At 43.4% G+C, this 19,931-nt stretch overlaps 2 protein-coding genes across 4 annotated transcripts in view; both read right to left on the bottom strand.

Annotated features, from left to right (window-relative positions):
• Positions 1-405, bottom strand: part of KIF27 (kinesin family member 27) — a 29,827-nt gene extending 29,422 nt beyond the window's left edge. For all 3 annotated transcript variants that reach the window (XM_053408021.1, XM_053408023.1, XM_053408022.1), the window contains exon 1: positions 9-405. In XM_053408021.1, the coding sequence (XP_053263996.1) occupies positions 9-306 (298 nt within the window). In that variant the 5' untranslated portion in view covers positions 307-405. The remainder of the gene's footprint in view (positions 1-8) is intronic.
• Positions 406-7,318: 6,913 nt separating this feature from the next.
• On the bottom strand, positions 7,319-18,065 carry QNG1 (Q-nucleotide N-glycosylase 1). The gene is made up of 5 exons (XM_053408891.1): positions 17,943-18,065; positions 15,209-15,560; positions 13,162-13,421; positions 8,454-8,649; positions 7,319-8,022 (listed from the first exon to the last, which is right to left on the bottom strand). The coding sequence occupies exons 2-5, from the start codon at positions 15,543-15,545 to the stop codon at positions 7,790-7,792; spliced, it is 1,026 nt and encodes a 341-aa protein (XP_053264866.1). The 5' UTR covers positions 15,546-15,560; positions 17,943-18,065; the 3' UTR covers positions 7,319-7,789.
• Positions 18,066-19,931: the final 1,866 nt, after the last annotated feature.

Below are 19,931 nucleotides of genomic sequence, written 5' to 3'. Positions count from 1 at the left end.
ACACATACCAACATGACCTCCTCCAATAGTGTAAGTCTTTCCAGAGCCTGTCTGTCCATAGGCAAAAACGGTAGCATTATACCCTTCTATCAAAGATGCCACCAATGGCTTGATACATGTTGTGTACACTTCATCTTGGGTTGAATGTTTTCCAAAAACAAAATCAAACGTGAAAACACGGTCCTTTCCGATAATAATCTGTTGAGTATTTGGGATTAACCTCACACATACTTGATGGTTGTGAAGGACTTCTTTTGAAAGTAGAGGTCTTATTCTTACTGCTACTTTAACTGGAATCTCTTCCATTGCAGCTTGTGTGTGAAACAATTCCCGCTTACTTTGCAAACTTCACTTTGAGAGAGTTTCTCTTTATTTCTGTCTTCATTATATTCTCAGTCTTCAGCACTTAACGGGGAACAAAGAGCAACATATTAGAGATTACTTTTCTCTTACCTAGAAAAGAACTACTCTTACCTATAATGAAGAACGGCTCTGAAAAGTTATGCAGAAGTAGCATCTTCTCTCATTTTATATCCCAGAACTGCTTGAGGCTCTTCAAGATCAATAAAACCAACAAACAGAACTTTGACAGGTGAACATTTTTCTAAATGCTGTCAAGAGCCACAACCTGTTGAACTCCCATGTGTTATGCATATACAGTGGACGCTTGGGCTGTGATCGTGATCTATGTGGGATGCACATTCACAACCCGCAGTGTTCGCAACCGGCAACTGCACGTCTGCGCACGTGCGGGCTGTGATTCGGCGCTTCTGCGCATGTGCAAAGTGTGATTTTGCGCTTCTGTGCATGTGCGACCGCCGAAACCCATAAGTAACCCGGTACTTCCGGATTTGGGTGGTCTGTAACCCGAAGAAACACAACCTGAAGCGTCTGTAACCCGAGGTAGGACTGTATAATAGCCACAGGAATCAAAGGTGTGTGTGTGTGTGTGTGTGTGTGTGTGTGTGTGTGTGACCATTGTAGACTGGATACCATACAAACAGGACTGGGGAGACCCAGAATCACACAAGGTCACTATCTCTCGCCTAACCTACCTCTTTTGTGGCGTGGAGTTCGGAGCATGCGGGGACCCCCCAAGTTCGTGTAAGAAACATTGTCTGGAACCAATAAAAAGCATAATATTACAGTATGACTCTCCTCCTAACAAGTACAGTGGTACCTCGGGTTACATATGCTTCAGGTTACATACGCTTCAGGTTACATACTCTGCTAACCCAGAAATAGTGCTTCGGGTTAAGAACTTTGCTTCAGGATGAGAACAGAAATCGTGCTCTGGCGGCACGGCGGCAGCAGCAGGAGGCCCCATTAGCTAAAGTGGTGCTTCAGGTTAAGAACAGTTTCAGGTTAAGTACGGACCTCCGGAACGAATTAAGTACTTAACCTGGGAGGTACATGTTCCCCGATAAATCAGGGCATTACATTTATGTCCCAGATACCTCGATATCTGTCTACCTTATCGGTTGCGTCGCATAGATTTGCTTTTGTTAGAGCCAGATTTAATGTGTTCCCCTCAAATGTGCTGAGCAATAGATTTTCTAACGGTAAAACCTCTGTTTTATGCGCATGTGACAACAAATCAATAGAATCCCTTTATCATATCTTGTTTAATTGTCCTTTATATATTGTTCCCCGATCAAGGATTCCGAGTTCAATCATTTTAGAAACTGTTGCTAAACCACCTGAATTACATCTAGCCTATCTACTCCAGGACATTGACTCTTATAGAACATTACAGGTTGCCAGATTCCTGAATTCAGTTCTTTCATATAAGTACTTAACCTGAGGTACCACTGTAATGGGAAAAGGGATGCAACAGAACCACGCAAAGAATAAAACAGTTTGCAAAATACTTTCACGAGTCACAAGAGTCTTCCACAGCCTAAAGATCCTTTACAGCCCGAACCTATCTAGGCCTGTTTACTCATAAGTAAGCCTCGCCCCCCTCCCCAAAGCGGCCAAGAGGGCTCCCTCCCAAGCAAGCGCTTCAGATGTTGCTAAATGACCCAAAACAAAAGTTGGGATAGTTGCCTCTGGCCGTCGGGCTGCAATCCCCGCGCCGCCCCTCGGAGAAAAGCAGCAGCTGGGCTTTGCGCGCAGGGAAGGATGAACTCGGAAACTCTCCGTCCGGCCAGGCGCGCTTCTCCTCGCCCGCCCCGGGAGCGACGCCTCTCCGGCCACCGCCGCCACGGAGCCTGCGCTGCTGGCGGGACGAGGAGGAGCGGGGCGCCGCGTCCCGCCGCACCCGAGGCGAAACCGCCCTCCTTCCCTCCCGCCGCAAAGATCCGCGGCTTCCTCGCGCCCGCCCCGCGCCCACGTTTGTTTACACCGGTCGCTAGGCAACCGAGCGGGCCTCTCGCGCTGGCGACGGGCAGCCGGCGGCTCCCTCAAGAGCGGCGCCGCCTCCGCGTTCTCGCCGCGGCCCGCGGGGCGCAGCGCCCCCTGCAGGCGCAAGCCGCGCTTCCCTCCGAGGCCGCGCGCTTTGCCTCGCCCGCGGGTAGGCAAACTAAGGGCCGGATGCGGCCCAATCGCCTTCTCAATCCAGCCCGCGGGCGGTCCGGGGATCAGCGTGTTTTTATTTTATTTTTTTTATAAAAAAAATTATTGGTTTTCACAACATTATAAACAAATAAACACATAAAACAAACAAACATAAATCACAGCCTTATTAAAAATTACACTTGTTACCATTGTTAAGTGACTTCCTCGCTTCCCCTTAGCTGAATTTCATTGCATGCCCTTTTAACGGTTTTCCAAATCAGTTCTTAAAAAAAATTTAACTTAAACATTAACATCCTTAGATCTTCACATTATTAAATTAAACATATTAATTCATCACTTAAATAAAATCCTAAGCCAATTAAGTATCTGCAAGCTGTTTTCAGTTAATTTAACTTAACATATTTAACTAAGTAATCATTAAATTTGATCCAATCTTCCTGATACTCCTCCTCCTTCTGGTCGCGGACTCTTCCGGTTAGGTCGGCTAGCTCCGAAAAATCCATCATCTTCACCTGCCATTCTTCTGTCGTTGGTAATTCTTGGGTTTTCCACTTTTTAGCTAACAAAATACGAGCTGCAGTTGTGGCATACAAAAATAATTTAACATCTTTCTTGGGCAATTCCAAAGTTATTCCAAGAAGAAAGGGCTCTGGTTTCTTTATAAATGTATATTTCAACATTTCCCCCCCAATTCGTTATATATCTTTTCCCAGAAGTCTTTCACCTTCAGCATGTTTTTAAATGAGTAGAATGTGTACATTTATTTAAAATGCATCTCTGGGTTATTTCCCCAGAGTGGCTGGGGAAACGCAGCCAGATGGGCGGGGTATAAATAATAAATAATAATTGTTATTATTATTATCATCAGCGGGGCATAGGAATTCGTTCACCCCCCCCCAATATAGTCCGGCCCCCCACAAGGTCTGAGGGACAGTGGACTGGCCCCCTGCTGAAAAAGTTTGCTGACCCCTGCCCTTACCGCTCAGATTCTCCTTTCTTCTTCTTCTTCATCATCATCATCATCATCATCATCATCGTTTTATTTGTATGCCGCCTTTCCATAGTTAAAACAATGCTCAAGGCGGCGGGCTGTCAAAAAGTATCGAAAAGCATGAAAAATACTCCATTAACTGAGGTTCTCTGCCCCCCCCAGCAGAGGCCTGCCCCCCCCAATCTCCCCCAAAAAAGCTCAACAATTTTTGCCGCCCCCAATAAAAACACTGGATTCGCCCATGGAACCGGCCCAAGCACTTGATCCTGGCCATCTCTGAGGCAACAGGAATGTTTTGTGGTATCCACGGGTGGCCATTCACATGTGAAGAGCTCAAGTCTGGGCTAAGAGGCTTTGGCACCCAAGGCGGACCCCAAAGTGGGTTGCCCAGCAGGGGAGAAGGCGTGGGGGACGACCCACATATCAGGAACAAGGGTGGAAGACTGACAGTGGGATCTTGCCACCTGAGTCCTGACCTCCTTGCCTCAGGGGTGGGCCGGCCCTGGCAGGGCTTAACTGGAGCCATTGCTGGATGTTTATGGACTACTAGGCCTCAATCGCCCCCATTCCAGCTTTGGCAGGCTGCCTTCCTTAAAGGGAAGTTCTCTTTCTGCGCATAACTGTGGCATTATGGGAAGTCTTGCTATGGTGAGGCATCTGATCAAGATTTGTATTTTAAAATGAGCTTAAAAAAATATATTTGTAAATGTTTGTATCTCTCATGCCAGGCAGAAACCATACTCTGGCAGCTGTTTATCTTCTTGATCAAGGGCCCCCCTGATCTATAGCAGTGCCTCAGGGTTGTAAAAGGAATTTACAGGCTAGGAGCAAAAGGTCACAGTGACCATACAAATTACAGAATAATCAAGTTGCGAAACACAATTAAGAGTTGGTAAATAGTAAGAATTATTGTGCCTCCCATTAGAGACTTGAGCCACATTTTCATAAGGTTAAAAGGGCAAATAGAAACAGCAGCTAGACTAGGCAAAGCAGCTCTCTGAAACTGCTTTGAATCTTTAGAAAACTTAGAATTTAGCTTAGCTTTTACTAAGTTCCCTTTCTTCTAAAAAACTATATATGTTATGAAATATATTGGCTTAAATGTAATTATGCAAAGGATTTAGAAAGTAAGAAATGTTAGATTCTTATTTCATAGAATCATAGAATCATAAAGTTGGAAGAGACCACAAGGGCCATCGAGTCCAACCCCCTGCCGAGCAGGAAACACCATCAGAGCACTCCTGACATATGGTTGTCGAGCCTTTGCTTAAAGACCTCCAAAGAAGGAGATCTTTCATAGATGGTGTGTGAGGAGATGAACCCAAGATCTCTGTTTAAGATAAAATTAGAACCATTAGCCATCTGTTTTGCAGGGAATAGGGCAAGAGGGGCCAAAGGTTATCTGGTAATTAAGGTGCCTGGTCGAGGTAAATGTAAGATATATGACTACTTATTTGCCATTTATAAATAGAAGAAAATATAGCTCTCTGTCTCCCATAAAAGGTAATAGGAAATGGGTGTATCTTTTATGATTGGTTCTAGCAAACAGCCAATAGGAATTTCAACCAGGCTGATTGGACAGAGGCAGCCAAAGGGAGGAGAAAGGGGGCTGGATTGAGGAAATATAAGTGCTGGCCATAATGGTAGGAGGGCAGGCAAGAGCTTGGTAACCATATACCACTGTGCCTCTCATTTATTTGTCTGACAAATAAATTATTATTTTAATTTCTCTATTGCTGCGTTGAATATTTCATTCCAGCTAAGCGTTAACCACAAGCAGGGTGCTACAATGGGAAGAATTGCTTCTTTTCTCTGGCATTCTGGGAAGTCTCGCTTACAATCTTTTCTCTGTTTCTGCACACACTGTACAAACCTGTTCCAAATACCAAGACATTCCCTCCTTGCTCAGTTCATCTTAAGTTCATGATGACCTGTTCTCAATGCATAACTGACCACATCTATGGAACTCGATTATTATATTCTTTCATGTTATGATCAATCATTAGTAATTGTTTTAGTCATGCTATATCAATCTTTAGTTATAATTTAATTAGGAGGTTTCATGCCTGTCTAATTCCAGCCCCGTTTCCCAGCCTTTAATCTATTGGAGATTAATGTTAATATGTAATTCCCGCCTTGTACTTATGTTAACCAATCAGCAACAAGTTGCTTTGTGTTTGTATTAACCAATCAGCCACAAGCACACCTGTGGCAATGTTTGTAATATTCAATAAAAGAGAGTTCCCGGGGCTTGCCCCGGCAGACGCCTCTCATGACACTTGCTACTCGTCTGTCGTGATTTTCATTCCTACATCTCCTCACCCACCAAAAGAGGAAGCGGTGTTGTGTGAAGCTGCCACGGCTCTCACAACTCTGCCAGCTCATGTCTCTGCCAGCTGCGTGTTTAGCCAGTGTTTGAAGTGGCCACACTCCTGTACAACCAGGCTATGGGTTTACTGGTTCCATAGACCGCCCGCCCGGACTCCCCCCGCTTTATGTGGAGATCCTCCACAAAAAGGTAAAGGACCCCTGAACTGTTAAGTCCAGTCAAAGGCAACTATGGGGTTGCGGCGTTCATCTCACTTTCAGGCCGAGGAAGCCAATGTTTGTCCACAGACAACTTTCCGGGTCATGGGGCCAGCTGGGCTAAACCGCTTCTGGTACAACGGGACACCATGAGGGAAACGAGCGCACGGAAACGCCATTTACCTTCCCGCTGCAGCAGTACCTATTTATCTACTTGCATTGTCATGCTTTCAAACTGCTAGGTTGGCAGGAGCTTGGACCGAGCAACAGGAGCTCACTCCGTTGCGGGAATTCAAACCGCCAACCTTCTGATCGGCAAGCCCAGGAGGCTCAGTGGTTTAGACCACAGATGCTCCACGTAGGCATATGGCTGCTCTGACTCACATGTGCCACGGCAGCAGGTCTTAGAATTCCTGCGCCGTGATTGCAGTCATGGGGTTTTTGTCTATCACATGACGGTGTATGTTTTGACTCCAGAGTGTGAGAAGTGACGGAGATAGGATGTTTGTGTTACTGTGTTCCGTGAAGTGGGACTATTGTCCTCTGCTTTCTCTCTCTGCTGTCTGATGCTAGAGGGAGCCATGTTGCAGTGCTCCGTGTGTGTTTATTTACATATAAAGTAGATTAGCCAAAATGCTGAGTTATTGAGGTCTGTTATGCAAGCTGCAAAGACTCTGCAGATCCCTAAGTGTGTCGACGTCTGTTGGCATCAGTCACTGTGACGTTTGGGCTGAAGAAAGCTTTTGAAGCTCCCGAACGATCGACCAGGAGGGAGGGAACATGCCAGTCAGGCATGTGTCTCTACCAGGATCCTACTCGAGTGTAGGACGAGCTCCTGACAGCAGGGATTTCTTCAGGTCTCAGAAAGTATCCATCCAAAGCCCCTTACATACAGCAACGTACAATTGTCTTCGTTTTGTGTGCCTAGATTTGCATCCTTGTAAGGGTGAGTCATCAGAGAGTAGAACACATGCTTTGCAACTCCTATATCTTTAGGTATCATGCCAAAACCTTTTCATTAGCTTTGTCTTTAAAAGTCAAAAGTGCTGTTGACTGCTCCTTTTGGTTGTTGGTCTCTCCTTTATGCAGTTTTATTATGTATATTTGTATTTTTTAATAAACAAAATTATAAAGTATCCTGGAATCCACTGGGATAATGGGCAAAAACAAATATGCTTTACATAAAAATAAAACTTGGTGGCTTTAGTTCAGCAGATATGTGGTACAAGAAGGTATATGAGGCATATGTATATATGCATATATGCACAAGCACACAGGTGATTAATATGAAGAAGCATTTACTACGATGCCGTATTCAGCTTATTGGTACATTATGAGATATAATCCAGAATTATGTTTTATATTATTTCACACCATTCTCTTCATTGAACTGAGTACAAAAATATTGCTGAAACAGAAATAGAAACTTTATCAATTACAGACTCAGGCGCGCTTGAAACAAAGCAATCAAAGCAGAAAGGGAATGGTGTAAACATTACGAGAAAACACCTTTCCTGTGACACAGATAGTGTGCATAATAGCTATTAAAAGAGTAGATTCTGAAAAATACATAAGTGCTTTCAATTTACTCTTTGCAAGTTTGTATACAAAACCGTTATTGGGTAACAAATAGGAATTAAATGAGTCATGACTAAATTAACACTTACTGATTTCAATGGCACTACACTACTTGGCACAACTCAGCATCTAGATTTTGATACTATACTTTATCCTCAATTATTAAAACAGTATTCAGTAGTATATGCAACGTGTACGATGGAAAGGAACTCCCTTCATATCTTCCCGATGATCCCGTGCATAGTCCCATAGATAATAATCAAGGAGAACTGCATTGATCTTCTCATCCATGTTCTGGCCTTTCTTTTTGTAAAGCTCCAGCAAGTGATTGCAAATGAGATCACAACACCAAATAGAGCAACCTCGGATTTCCACTTCCTGATAGTCTCCAGACGGGAACATGTGCCCTAAAGGAGAGGAATATAAATTAGTAAAACAGAAGAGGTAGGACACTCAGAATATTAAACCTACCTGCAGTACAATATAATCAGGATAATTCAGGTTATGTATATTCAATGGTTTAACCTGCAAACCTGACAGGAGCTGTGTACACAATATGGTTTGCTCTGGCTCTCGTGCACTCCCACTGCTGGTACATGTGTGGTGGTGGTGTGTGTGTGCATGCCTAGGTAAAACAGATAATGCACATGAGAGGGTGCCTCCTCGCTAGTGTGTACAGCAACATGCCAATGCAGAAGGGGAAACAACCTTTCTTCATTTTAAACCACTAATGTGTACATAGCCTAAGATAGGTGGTGATACATTTAGCAAAAGAAGTTAACAATGTGGTCCAAATTCTCAAATATTACATTTTTGATTATCCTGAATGGTTTCATACCTTCCTTGAGTTTTTTCATTAGTTCATCAGAATATTTCATTGCTCCCAAGTGAACAAGCACCTGTGGTATTCTATAATCAGCAAATATAGTCACACTGGAAATATCACCGAAGCAGCCATCTCCTTTTCCTTCCAGGACACTCCAAGTGTCAGCCACAAGAATCTGCGCTCGTTTGTAGAAAGCCACCTTTCTACCCTGATAGGCAAAGGAAAAATATACAATATTATGATACTTCAAAGTTCTTTTTGACAACTTATAGCATAGGTGCATGTTGAGACCTCTCTGTGAAAACAGCCTGGAAACTTCAGTGACTCCCAAAGAGAAGGGCCAGATTATCAACTAGAACTGGACGATTCACTTGCATTACAATAGCCCCTAGTCATGTACACTGGCTTCTAATCTGGTTGTGGAGTGCAATATAAATGTTACAGAATCATAGAGTTGGGAGGGACCAAGAGGGCGTTCTAGTCCAGCCCCCTGCCATGCAGGAATCTTTTGCCCAGTTCAATAATAAAGAAATCCTCTTCAACAGTAGGAACTGCTGCTGCAATGCCCTGCCAAAGCTCTAGGTGCAGGTGAGGATCATAGACTTTATGCACACTTTATACCAGGCATGGCCAAACTTGGCCCTCCAGCTGTTTTGAGACTACAACTCCCATGATCCCTAGCTAACAGGACCAGTAGTCAGGGATGATGGGATTTGTAGTCCCAAAACAGCCGGAGGGCCAAGTTTGGCCATGGCTGCTTTATACACTGATAAACCTATTTACTTCAGTCATTTCAGGGATTTTGCATTTTTGGCAAAGGGTTGTGCTGATATACTAATGTTTGCATCTGTGCTCTACACTGGATTATTTTTGTAAATCTCCAAACATCAGTATATTTCTGGATTCTATATATATTTCTATACATGTATTGGATTTCATTTGAAGCAACATGTTTCTGGAAAATTTCAAAGGTCAGATCTATTCAGATCTGCACACACATTCTGATCTGAAATGATCCTTTCATTACCTCAAAACTCCAGTGCCATATCAAAATATTACACTTGCTAAATTATTCCCTGACCTGTGTGTTTTTCTAAGGCATGAGACAAGATAACAGGCTTTTTGTGTACGAAAATAGGAGGCAGATGATGCTTCTTCATCGTAGAATTCTAGGTGTAACCTGATACTTGCAAACATACAGTAGAGACTAATCGATCTACAATCACTATATTCAGAATGAGTATGCAGACTTCAAGGCTTTAACATCCAGCCTATTTTTTTTAATGGATTTTTCCTTCATTCACCCAACTTCAGCTTTGTGTAATACCTACCTTGGTGAAGAGTTATAAGTAACCTAAAAGCTCAAGCACCATTTTTGCAACATTTTGACTGCTCCTACTAAAATGCATTGCCCAACTGTGGATTTCGATGATTATGTATGTTTTCCTTGCTTTTTGTTAGTGTGCTGCAAAATTTACAAAAGTTCCAATCTTTAAAAAACTAGCAGTGTAATAAGAAACAACTCCAAAACATTTGTGCCCTGACGCAGCTCTAATCAAGAATAAAAGCAGAATTTTTGTTACAATATTATTTTACTTCCATAATTTATGTTTCACTTTTAATTAAATTTTGCAAAATAGCATAGGGCAAACTAACCAAGCCATCAAATGTGTACATCTCATCAACAGTAATGCAGTGCATATGGTCAAAGTGCATGATTGATTTATACCTGACATTCCAATGCAGCAAATAACACTTCTGTATGTAGATTTCACTGGGGCTAAGAACGTCAAAACTATTACTGGTTTAGTTATACTGCATGAGATGTGATTAAGATATATTCAGCACACCTGTTAACATTAGTACGTCACCATAAAATGCACCAGCATGAAATGATTCATTACATTGCTAACTGTAAACATTTTCATATCTATAATTAACAATATAAAAGTAATATTTATCCATTGACTAGGATGCTTTGAGAAGCAAGTTCATTGAAGTAATATGCAAATCAAAATTATACACAACCAAAATTACATAATGGAACTAATACTTAATTTTATTTTTTCATAGCTCCCTCAGGTGAATAATAGTTTTCAGCTGCTGTCACAGGCTGAGATCTCATATAGCACCTTGTAAAATGAGCAGAAAATCTATGGCTATGTCTCAAAACAGATACATAGAAATCCCATGGAAATCAACAGAACTCGCTTCATTATAATTATGTTTAGGATTAGGATGCAATTCTAATAAATTTACCATGTTCTAGTATGCATTTTTACTAAAGTGGTGAAATCTAATTCATTTTCACCACTTAAATCTTGTCTCACACCCCTTCCTGGTTCTGCAAATCTCTGCAATATCTCAATCTGTTGCCAGGGCAACTGTGTTGACAATGCGAACAGATACTAGCATCCATCTTGCTAGAAGAGTGGTGAAAATTTGGTCTTCCTTCAGAACATGTAACCTGGTAGGATAAAATAGCCAAGGACTCTCCCTTAGAAAGTTGCAGTCCAATTGTATAAAGATGAGAGGACTTATTTCTATTACAGAGGTTGTTGTTTACTACTGTTGCTTTTAGAGAACGCTGGATTTTTAAAAACCCTTAAGGGGCCTTAAATTCTGCATTTTAAAAAGACCCAAAACTTTACAAACGAAAAGTTCAGACAGTTCAATTGTAACAAACTACTATGCAAATAAGTAACAACTGCGAACATTTGGCAGGATGAGGATTCTGAACTGACACTTCAAGTCTCAAGTTAAATAATACACGAATGACAAATGATATTGTAGCTGAATACGCAGCAGCCACAGTCAAGTGTTCAAATCCATGGACACTGAAAACAAATTACTACATTTTAATATATTATGTTATACAACCCATGTTTGCACACTGAAGTCATATCTATCTATCTATATCTATAGATATATAGATATATAGATATATATAGTTGTAAATGTATAGTTAATTGGCTCTATTCAAAGATCACACTAAACCCTGGTTAATGGTGCTTATGGCTATAATTACACACTTACATGGGAGAAAGTACTTACTTTTGAGTAGACGTGCATAGGATTGCATTGTAATTATGGTTTAGTGTGAAGTGTCAACTAACAAACCACAGTTTGTGATCCACTAGCAAATCAGAAAGCATGGTTTAAAGTGAGTTTTCAAAAACACCATGGCTCAGTTTGCATGTTAACACTAAAGCAATCTGCAGCTTAAAGAAAACACACATGCAGGGGCTGTCGGAGAATACAGTGGTGCCTCGCAAGACGAAATTAATTCGTTCCGCGAGTTTTTTCGTCTAGCGAATTTTTCGTCTTGCGAAGCACAGTTTCCCATAGGAATGCATTGAAAATCAATTAATGCGTTCCTATGGTCAAAAAAAGCCCAAACAAAGCCAAATTTGGTACAACAAGAGTTTATTAAGTGCTCTTTAAAGTCACACATACTGTAAAGAGCATTTCAAAATTCAAACCCAGAATTTTTTTTAAAAAACAGCAGAGTGGCCCAATGGTCACAGAAAATCATAAAAATGCAGAAAAAAACCACACAAGCTTCCAGATTCTTGCAAACCCCTCCCCAACTGTTCCCCCAGCCACCCACCACACAGAAATTCAAACCCAGAATTTTTTTTCGTCTTGCGAAGCAAGCCCATAGGGAAATTCGTTTTGCGAAGCAGCTCGAAAAACGGAAAACCCTTTCGTCTAGCGAGTTTTTCGTCTTGCGAGGCATTCGTCTTGCGGGGCACCACTGTATATTGTTAGTTCTTTGCTTCTACTGTTGCTGAGCTTCTGTGAGTATGCCATGGTTTGGCTTATGGTGTCATCTGAACCAAGACTTGTTTGACTTCTCCAAACAAACCATGATCTGTAAACTGAGAACAACATAGCTGACAGCTTATGGTTTCTCTGGAGCAAGAAAAACTGTAAGGCAAGGTTCAGGCAACACACTTTGCTCATAGCAATGCAAGAATAGCAGGAGAACTAGAGGAAGAACAAAGCAGCCCCAATCTCCTCTCTCATGCTAAGAGATAGTTTGACCCCATTAGTGTAACCATAAACTGCTTTATGACAATAAACCAGATATGGCTAAGGCTCCTGGATACAAGACTGCTGAGCAGACAGAAAAGCAAAGCAAACAAGCAGTTCTAAACCACGCTTTCCTGACTATCTGAAAGCCCAAGCCATTGTTTGGGTTCTAAACTACATTTGGAACATGCCATTGCCTGGTGTGATGTCTGAGAAGAGCCACTGTTTTGTGAAGTCAATGAAACACCAATCCATAATATTTAACAGTGTTTGCATTTTATTTCCCCAGAGAAGAATGGTGTCTAATTGCAATGGGAAGTTATGAATATTTAGAAGAGAAATTTTTCTACACTGAAAATTAGAGTAGATCCGGAATATATTCCCCCAAATGCGTGATGGCTGCCACCCTGGCAAGAGACAGGTAAGCATAATTCTCACAATATTTAGTAGTGTCCTGTCCTGAAGTGGTTTCCCTTCAGTCGGTGGGATGTTTTAATCCTATCTTTTAATAAATCTGAATGCACAGCTGTCAACTTTCCCCTTTTCTTGCGAGGAATCCTATTTGGAATAAGGGAATTTCCCTTAAAAAAGGGAAAAGTTGACAGCTATGCTGAATGTGTTTTTAGCTGAATTACATTTTGTAAAAAAATAAGAAAGCAACTATAATAAAAAATAAAAATAATACCTGAAATGAAGCTTCATCTCTAAAAGATGGGAAATTTTCTACTATTAGCTGTAGTAATGTCTGGGCACTTTTCCCACTCTTCTTAACGCACGAGAGGAATGAGCCTCCAAATTTCTCCAGGAGAACTGTCCCGGTCTCATTCAACACCCGATGTCTCTCCTCAATTAAAGGCATGGGAACCTCTGTGTCCGAGCGAAAGACATGTTTCACTTGCTCCAGGGTCATAGTGGCATAATATGAAGCACTGGTAATGGGTATTCCTTCAGAAAGCAAAAACAACAAGGAACAGTAACAACCATACAATAATAGATGAAGCTCTATTTATTTATATCCCAGCTACAGAATTGCAAAGTTTACCGCTGCTCGCATTATTAAAGCAACTAAACTGTTTACTTCTAAATTGCCCAGCATCCTGCTCCTGCCAGACAGATGCCTACAGAAAGCCTGAAAACAGAACCTGAGTTAACCTATTATTTAATTTTTTAAAAAAACTTTATTTCCCCCCTTCAAATTGTGTTCATTATTGGATGTATTTCTAACTTCAGCTCCAGCTTCTGAAAGCACCTAACTTTAATCACAATAAATACATAAAAACAATATAAAGCAGAACTTAACGCTCCTATGCACAGCCGCCGAGGAGGGCGATACACGAGTGGAAGAAGGCTCTAGCATACCCATCCCTTACCAAAGGCACTAACCCAACACTTAGGCAGCCTATGCAGCCCCCAGTACTGGATTCGAAATGCCACCTAGAATCATAGAGTTGGAAGAGACCACAAGGGCCATCGAGTCCAACCCCCTGCCAAGCAGGAAACACCATCAGAGCACTCCTGACATATGGTTGTCAAGCCTTTGCTTAAAGACCTCCAAAGAAGGAGACTCCACCACACTCCTTGGCAGCAAATTCCACTGTCGAACAGCTCTTACTGTCAGGAAGTTCTTCCTAATGTTTAGGTGGAATCTTCTTTCTTGTAGAAAGAAGGGAGGTGAAATCCCCACTCACAAAAAGTCCCCACGGGCTAACAATATTATTTCATTATTTCCAAATGAATCCTCAGCCCTACAAAAAGAAATATTGCTTATATTTTGTTTAGATTCGTCCTTGATTACAGGAGCAACTGGTTTTCTGGTGATCTCGTAATGATGGTGATCTAGTAACGAGGATGTTATGTATTGAAGTTCTCACCCTGGCCACCAGGAGTATTGTGTATGTAGTTTTCACTCAGGTCCCCGTCAGTTATTTTAGGCGGGAAACCCTGGGTTGTTGTTGCTACAATGTTGACAGCTGGCTGCCTATAAAAGCAGGCCGGCTGAGCTGTTTGCTGTTCAGTTCTGTGACAGCTTACAAATAAAGAGTTGCTTTGGAAGAATCGCTGTGTCGTCTGCTATGTCTACCCACTATTCAACAGAGGAGTTGCTTTTTCTGTGATCTAGAAAATGAGGCTGTTACCGCTCTCCCACCCGACTAAGCCACTTCCCTTGCACTCTCTGCTAAGTAGGTTTCCCAGAGGCAATCCCCTCTCTCTTATCAATACTCTGTTCATACCACAAACTATCATTTCTCTTTGGTCTCTCACCTCACTCATTTCTGTCATTCACCAGAGCTCTCCTGTGTCGGACTGTAGGATTCAGGACAAGGAATTTAAGAATGATAGCTGCTGCCCAATCTCAGCAGCTCCCTAACGTACCAGCCAGTCCAGCCTGCCTCCAGGCTCCTCAAGCTACCTAAAGACCACACAGGCACCAGTAGTGTTCAGGTTTATCCCACAGGTGCAGAGACTGTGAGAGGCAAATCCTGTGACTGGTTAATTCTGGTCCTTTGGTACTGGAGTTCTGAAGCATGGCAAGTTAGGTATCAAGTGCCCTGCTTATTTAAAATAATGATGATACGCACACCTGTGACTATGGGATCCAAACCTAAAGTTGCAGATGAATGAGTAACACAAAGATTTCAAATGCTGACTTGAATGGAGCTTTGCATTTCCCCCCAAATCAAGGTTATTTGCCCACAAATTCTCTTCTTTAATTTTGAAAATTAAGAACTAACCCTCATCAAGTGCTCTGTTGATGGCAGCGCAAAGAGACCAGTAACCGCTATATGTTTTGCCTTTATACTTCACCAGACATTTGTGATCTTCACGCTCGGACCAAAAGGAAAAATTGAGGGTATCGGCAAGGAACACCCAGTTCACTGCATCTTCATTTGCCGCTTGAGGGTTCAGCTCATGAGAAGACTTCCAGCCGGCCACACTGAACTCTTTCTCCAAGACCTTGTCAAATAACATCTCTGCAACTTTCCGTACACCATCGTCTTCGATGTACACATCTTTACTGTGTTCTGCTATGAATTTGGCAGATTCTTTAGGGTTCAAGAATGGCTCCATGGTCTTCTTATGTTTCTAAGTAAAGATAATATTGCCTGTTAATCTGATCTGGGTGAAATCCAATTATTGTTCAAGCAGAAACACTAATTCTGCTCTCTCTTCTTCCCAAGCGCCCCCCCAGTCCTTAATCTCCTCCCCCCATGCCCCCCTCAACCTTCTGTACCAGATTTTCAGGCTCACCAACGTTTTCCTTTTTTAAAGGGAAATTCCCTTATTCCAAATAGGATTCCTCGCAAGAAAAGGGAAAAGTTGACAGCTATGCCAAGGGCCGCTGGTGGCAGGGAGAGGAAAAGGACGCTCTGCGTGGAAGTCTGTACCACCCTGCACATGGACAGAATTAGATGTCACCCTTTGGTCAGTTTTCCATTCAGTAGGCTGAACATGTGGGCGCTTTTTGCTCTGGTATCTGTATGTTGAGTGTAATGGTTTGGGACATCATAAGTGGAAGACAGCACTCCAATCTGAGCTGATTTTGTGGCATATGGACAGAAGGTGCAGGGGAAATGAACAAACTTGAAGAACAACAAGGGAATGATTTCTGATACTGCATGTTGCCAGTAAAATAATAATAATAATAATAATAATAATAATAATAATAATACAATAATAATAATTTTTAATTTATACCCCGCCCTCCCCAGCCAAGGCCGGGCTCAGGGCGGCTAACAAGCAATAATAAAAACAAGTTGAATGAATACAATTTAAAAACAAGATTAAAATACAACATTAAAATACTGAAACATTAAAAAATAAAAATGTAGCCTCATCGCAGGAGGAGAAGGAAAAGAAAAAAGAAAGAGAGGGAGTGAGGGAATCAAATTGGCTCCAAGCCAAAGGCCAGGCGGAACAACCCTGTCTTACAGGCCCTGCGGAAAGAAATCAGATCCTGCAGGGCCCTGGTCTCATGAGGCAGAGAGTTCCACCAGGCCGGAGCCAGAGTTGAAAAGGCCCTGGCTCTGGTTGAAGCTAATCTAACTTCCTTAGGGCCCGGGACCACTAGGGTGTTGCTATTTATGGACCTTGAGGCTCTCCGTGGGGCATACTGGGAGAGGCGGTCCCGTAGGTACGAGGGTCCTAGGCCGTGTGGAACACAGTGGAACAATAAGTGGAACCCAGGACTCCCATCTAAGCTGATTTTGCGGCACATGGACAGAAGGTGCAGGGGAAATGAAGATACTTGAAGAACAACAAGGGAATTATTTCTGATACTGCATGTTGTCAGTAAAAAAAGCAGAACATGCATTCATTGTTCCATGATTAGGGATGTGTGACTAACAAGACTCAAAGCTTTCCAGCACACTTTGCGGAATATGCATGAATCAGCCCTCATTAATCTAATAAATAGGCTTCTGATTGGGTCCAAGAGTCTCAAAGGTCAAGCAAATAACCAGCCAAGCCTCTCCAAGGAAATAGCCTCAGCTTGCTGGACTATCTAGTTATCAGCTCAGAGCACAGGAACCAAAGCAGGGCCTGTGATTTAGAAGGAGGCAGAGGAAAAAAGCTCCACAAAAACAGGAAGCAGGTCCCTTCACTGGCCCACAGCACCTGCAACCCTGCAAAGAAATCCAGGGTGCCCCACAGAGATGCAGCCAGATGCCGGAGCAGGTGTTACTTCTTCCACAATTGTTGCATTTATTGCCATAGCCCCATCTTGCCGCTTCTGGGATCACGCTCGTCCGGGTATAACCTGCCTCAACAAAAACTGAATGAACATTGCCTACAACAGCTTGTTTCTCCTTGCACTTAGGGAAGCTTTGAACTTGAGGGAGCTCATTTAAGACGGTTTCTCTTGTACAATACAGTACGTGCTCTTCTAGCCCATTTAATAGTCTGGGAAGGGGAGGAAGAGCGAGCACTTCTTCTAGCTGCCCTGGCCAACTTATCCCCATAGAGTCCAGCATTACCGACACTGGCCGGCAGGGGCTCTCCAGGGTTGCCAACAGGACTCTCTGCCACCGCCTACTTCAGATTAATGGCTCCACTCATAACTAGGCTTTCCAGGTGACTTTTCACTTCTCATTTTATCCTTTTTTTTAAAGCGTTGCTCTAAAATCCTGCCGTCTTGTGCAGATGCGGAATGCTAGCGGACCTGCCGATTTCCGGGGATTCTTACAAAGCCAGGCATTTCAGACGATACCAAAAAAGGCGCTGTTCTCCTCCCTCCCGCTCCCTTCCCCAATCGGATCCCAGTGTAGGGTCTCCGCGCGAGTCGGGGGACAGAAGAGAATCGGGCCCCCTTCTCCCACGCACGTGGCCGCGCCAGACCCGCTGCTCTCCCGCAGGCCTGCGGAAAATAGGTGCAGGCGCGGAATCTGTGACTTTTTGCAGAGTTGCAGCGCCGCTTTTCTCTCCTGAACCGAGGATCGCGACGCTTCCGAGCGCTCAAAGCCCTCTTACCTCCGCAAGCGAGCAGGTGTTACCACGTTCAGACGATACCTGGACTCCGGTTGCAGGAAAGGCGACAAGATTCCTGCCCCCGCCCCGCTTCCGCGCGCGCAAATGCCTTCCTTTCCCACCTTCGTACCAGCCCCCTCCCACTTTCACGATCCAATCAGAATTAGCCGTATTTACGAGCAGGCGGGCCGGACTCGGAAAGCGAAAGTAGCTGCGTGCAGCCTAGCAGGCCTCGTGGCCACCCGGGGCCGGATTTGCCTATAAGCTAAACAAGCTATAGCTTAGGGCCCCACTCTCTTGGGGGCACCCAAAAAAATTAAAGGAACCCCCCCCCCTATGTACATTTAGAAATATATGATAAAAAACGAATAAAATAAAACCTACTTACAGCAACAGTGTTTTGTGTTACTATGATGTAAGTAATGGGCCTCGCCTGCTAGACTGCTCCCTAAAACATCACTGGTTTTAGATACCTATTATGTCCATAAATTACCATATAGCATATAAGAAAAAATTCCTTCCAGTAGCACCTTAAAGGTAAAGCGACCCCTGACCATTAGGTCCAGTTGTGACTGACTCTGGGGTTGCGGCGCTCATCTCGCTTTATTGGCTGAGGGAGCCAGCGTACAGCTTCCGGGTCATGTGGCCAGCAGGACTAAGCCGCTTCTGGCGAACCAGAGCAGCACATGGAAACGCCATTTACCTTATCCGCCGGAGCGGTACCTATTTATCTACTTGCACTTTGACATGCTTTCAAACTGCTAAGTTGGCAGGAGCAGGGACTGAGCAACGGGAGCTCACCCCGTCAAAGGGATTCAAACTGCCGACCTTCTGTCCTAGGCTCTGTGCTTTAACCCACAGCACCACCCGACTAAGTTTGTTATTGGTATGAGCTTTCGTGTCCATGCACTTCTTCAGATACAATCTATCTACAATCTATTCAGAAGTATCTGAAGAAGTGTGCATGCACACGAAAGCTCATACCAATAACAAACTTAGTTGGTTTCTAAGGTGCTACTGGAAGGAATTTTTATTTTGTTTCAACTACGGCAGACCAACACGGCTACCTTCCTGTAACTAGACATATAGCATATATTCAACAACAAAAAACAGCGGCAATTTATTGTTGACAAAGGACAGCTGGACATTTAAATGGCCCTTTTACTTTCAGTGGGACGCGGGTGGCACTGTGGTCTAAACCATTGTGCCTCTTGGGCTTGCCGATCAGAAGGTCGGCGGTTTGAATCCCCATGACAGTGTGACCTCCTGTTGTCCAGTCCCAGCTCCTGTCAACCTAGCAGTTTGAAAGCACACCAAAAAAGTGCAAATAGATAAATAGGTACCACTCCAGTGGGAAGGTAAACAGCGTTTCCGTGCGCTGCTCTGGTTTGCCAAAAGCAGCTTAGTCATGCTGGCCACATGACCCGGAAGCTGTACGCCGGCTCCCTTGGCCAAGAAAGCGAGATGAACGGCTCAACCCCAGTCTGTGACTGGAGCTAACAGTCAGGGGTCCCTTTACCTTTTTATTACCTTCAGTAGCTTGGGCCCTCATCAAACCTAAATCTGGCCCTGTGCCCATCAAAGGGGTTTAGGGCTTCCAGTCCCTGCAAATCACTTGCTCAGCTTGACTTTCTTGAAGGTTGCTGGAATTGCATTTAAAAATCAGCTTAAATAGCCGGTGCCCAACTATGCACATTACTTGGCACTTTTAAGAACTCAACCCCGATCCCTTGCACTGCCAAGTGCAGTGGGCTGTATTCCTTGACCTGCTAATTCCTAGGCCGATACCCCCCCCCCCCCCGAGTCCTTCCTGCAATCAGAAAAGGGCTTTGGAAGGGAAGCTCCCCTTCGTGTTACTGTTCCAAGGGGAACTTGCTGCATTCGAGCAAAAGCAGAAGCACGTTAGTTCTTAGCATGGGGGAAGCCCTATTGGAAGTGGACACAATCAAACAAGTACGGACTTATCGTCAAACATCTATCTACAGGACAGTG

This window comes from Podarcis raffonei, chromosome 11 (assembly GCF_027172205.1).
Source record: "Podarcis raffonei isolate rPodRaf1 chromosome 11, rPodRaf1.pri, whole genome shotgun sequence".
NCBI classification, from domain to species: Eukaryota; Metazoa; Chordata; class Lepidosauria; order Squamata; family Lacertidae; genus Podarcis; species Podarcis raffonei.
The sequence above is the reverse complement of the archived record's forward strand: the minus strand, read 5'-3'. Positions and strand labels throughout refer to the sequence as shown.

Bases quoted from the DNA above. Each gene is read 5' to 3' on its own strand.
- QNG1 (XM_053408891.1), bottom strand. From the start codon at position 15,545: ATGGAGCCATTCTTGAACCCTAAAGAATCTGCCAAATTCATAGCAGAA. The intron at 13,422-15,208 runs GTTAGTTCTTAA...TGCTTTCTGAAG, and splicing joins CAACAGAGCACTTGATGAGG to GAATACCCATTACCAGTGCT. The intron at 8,650-13,161 runs GTATTATTTTTA...TTTGCCTATCAG, and splicing joins GAGATGAAGCTTCATTTCAG to GGTAGAAAGGTGGCTTTCTA.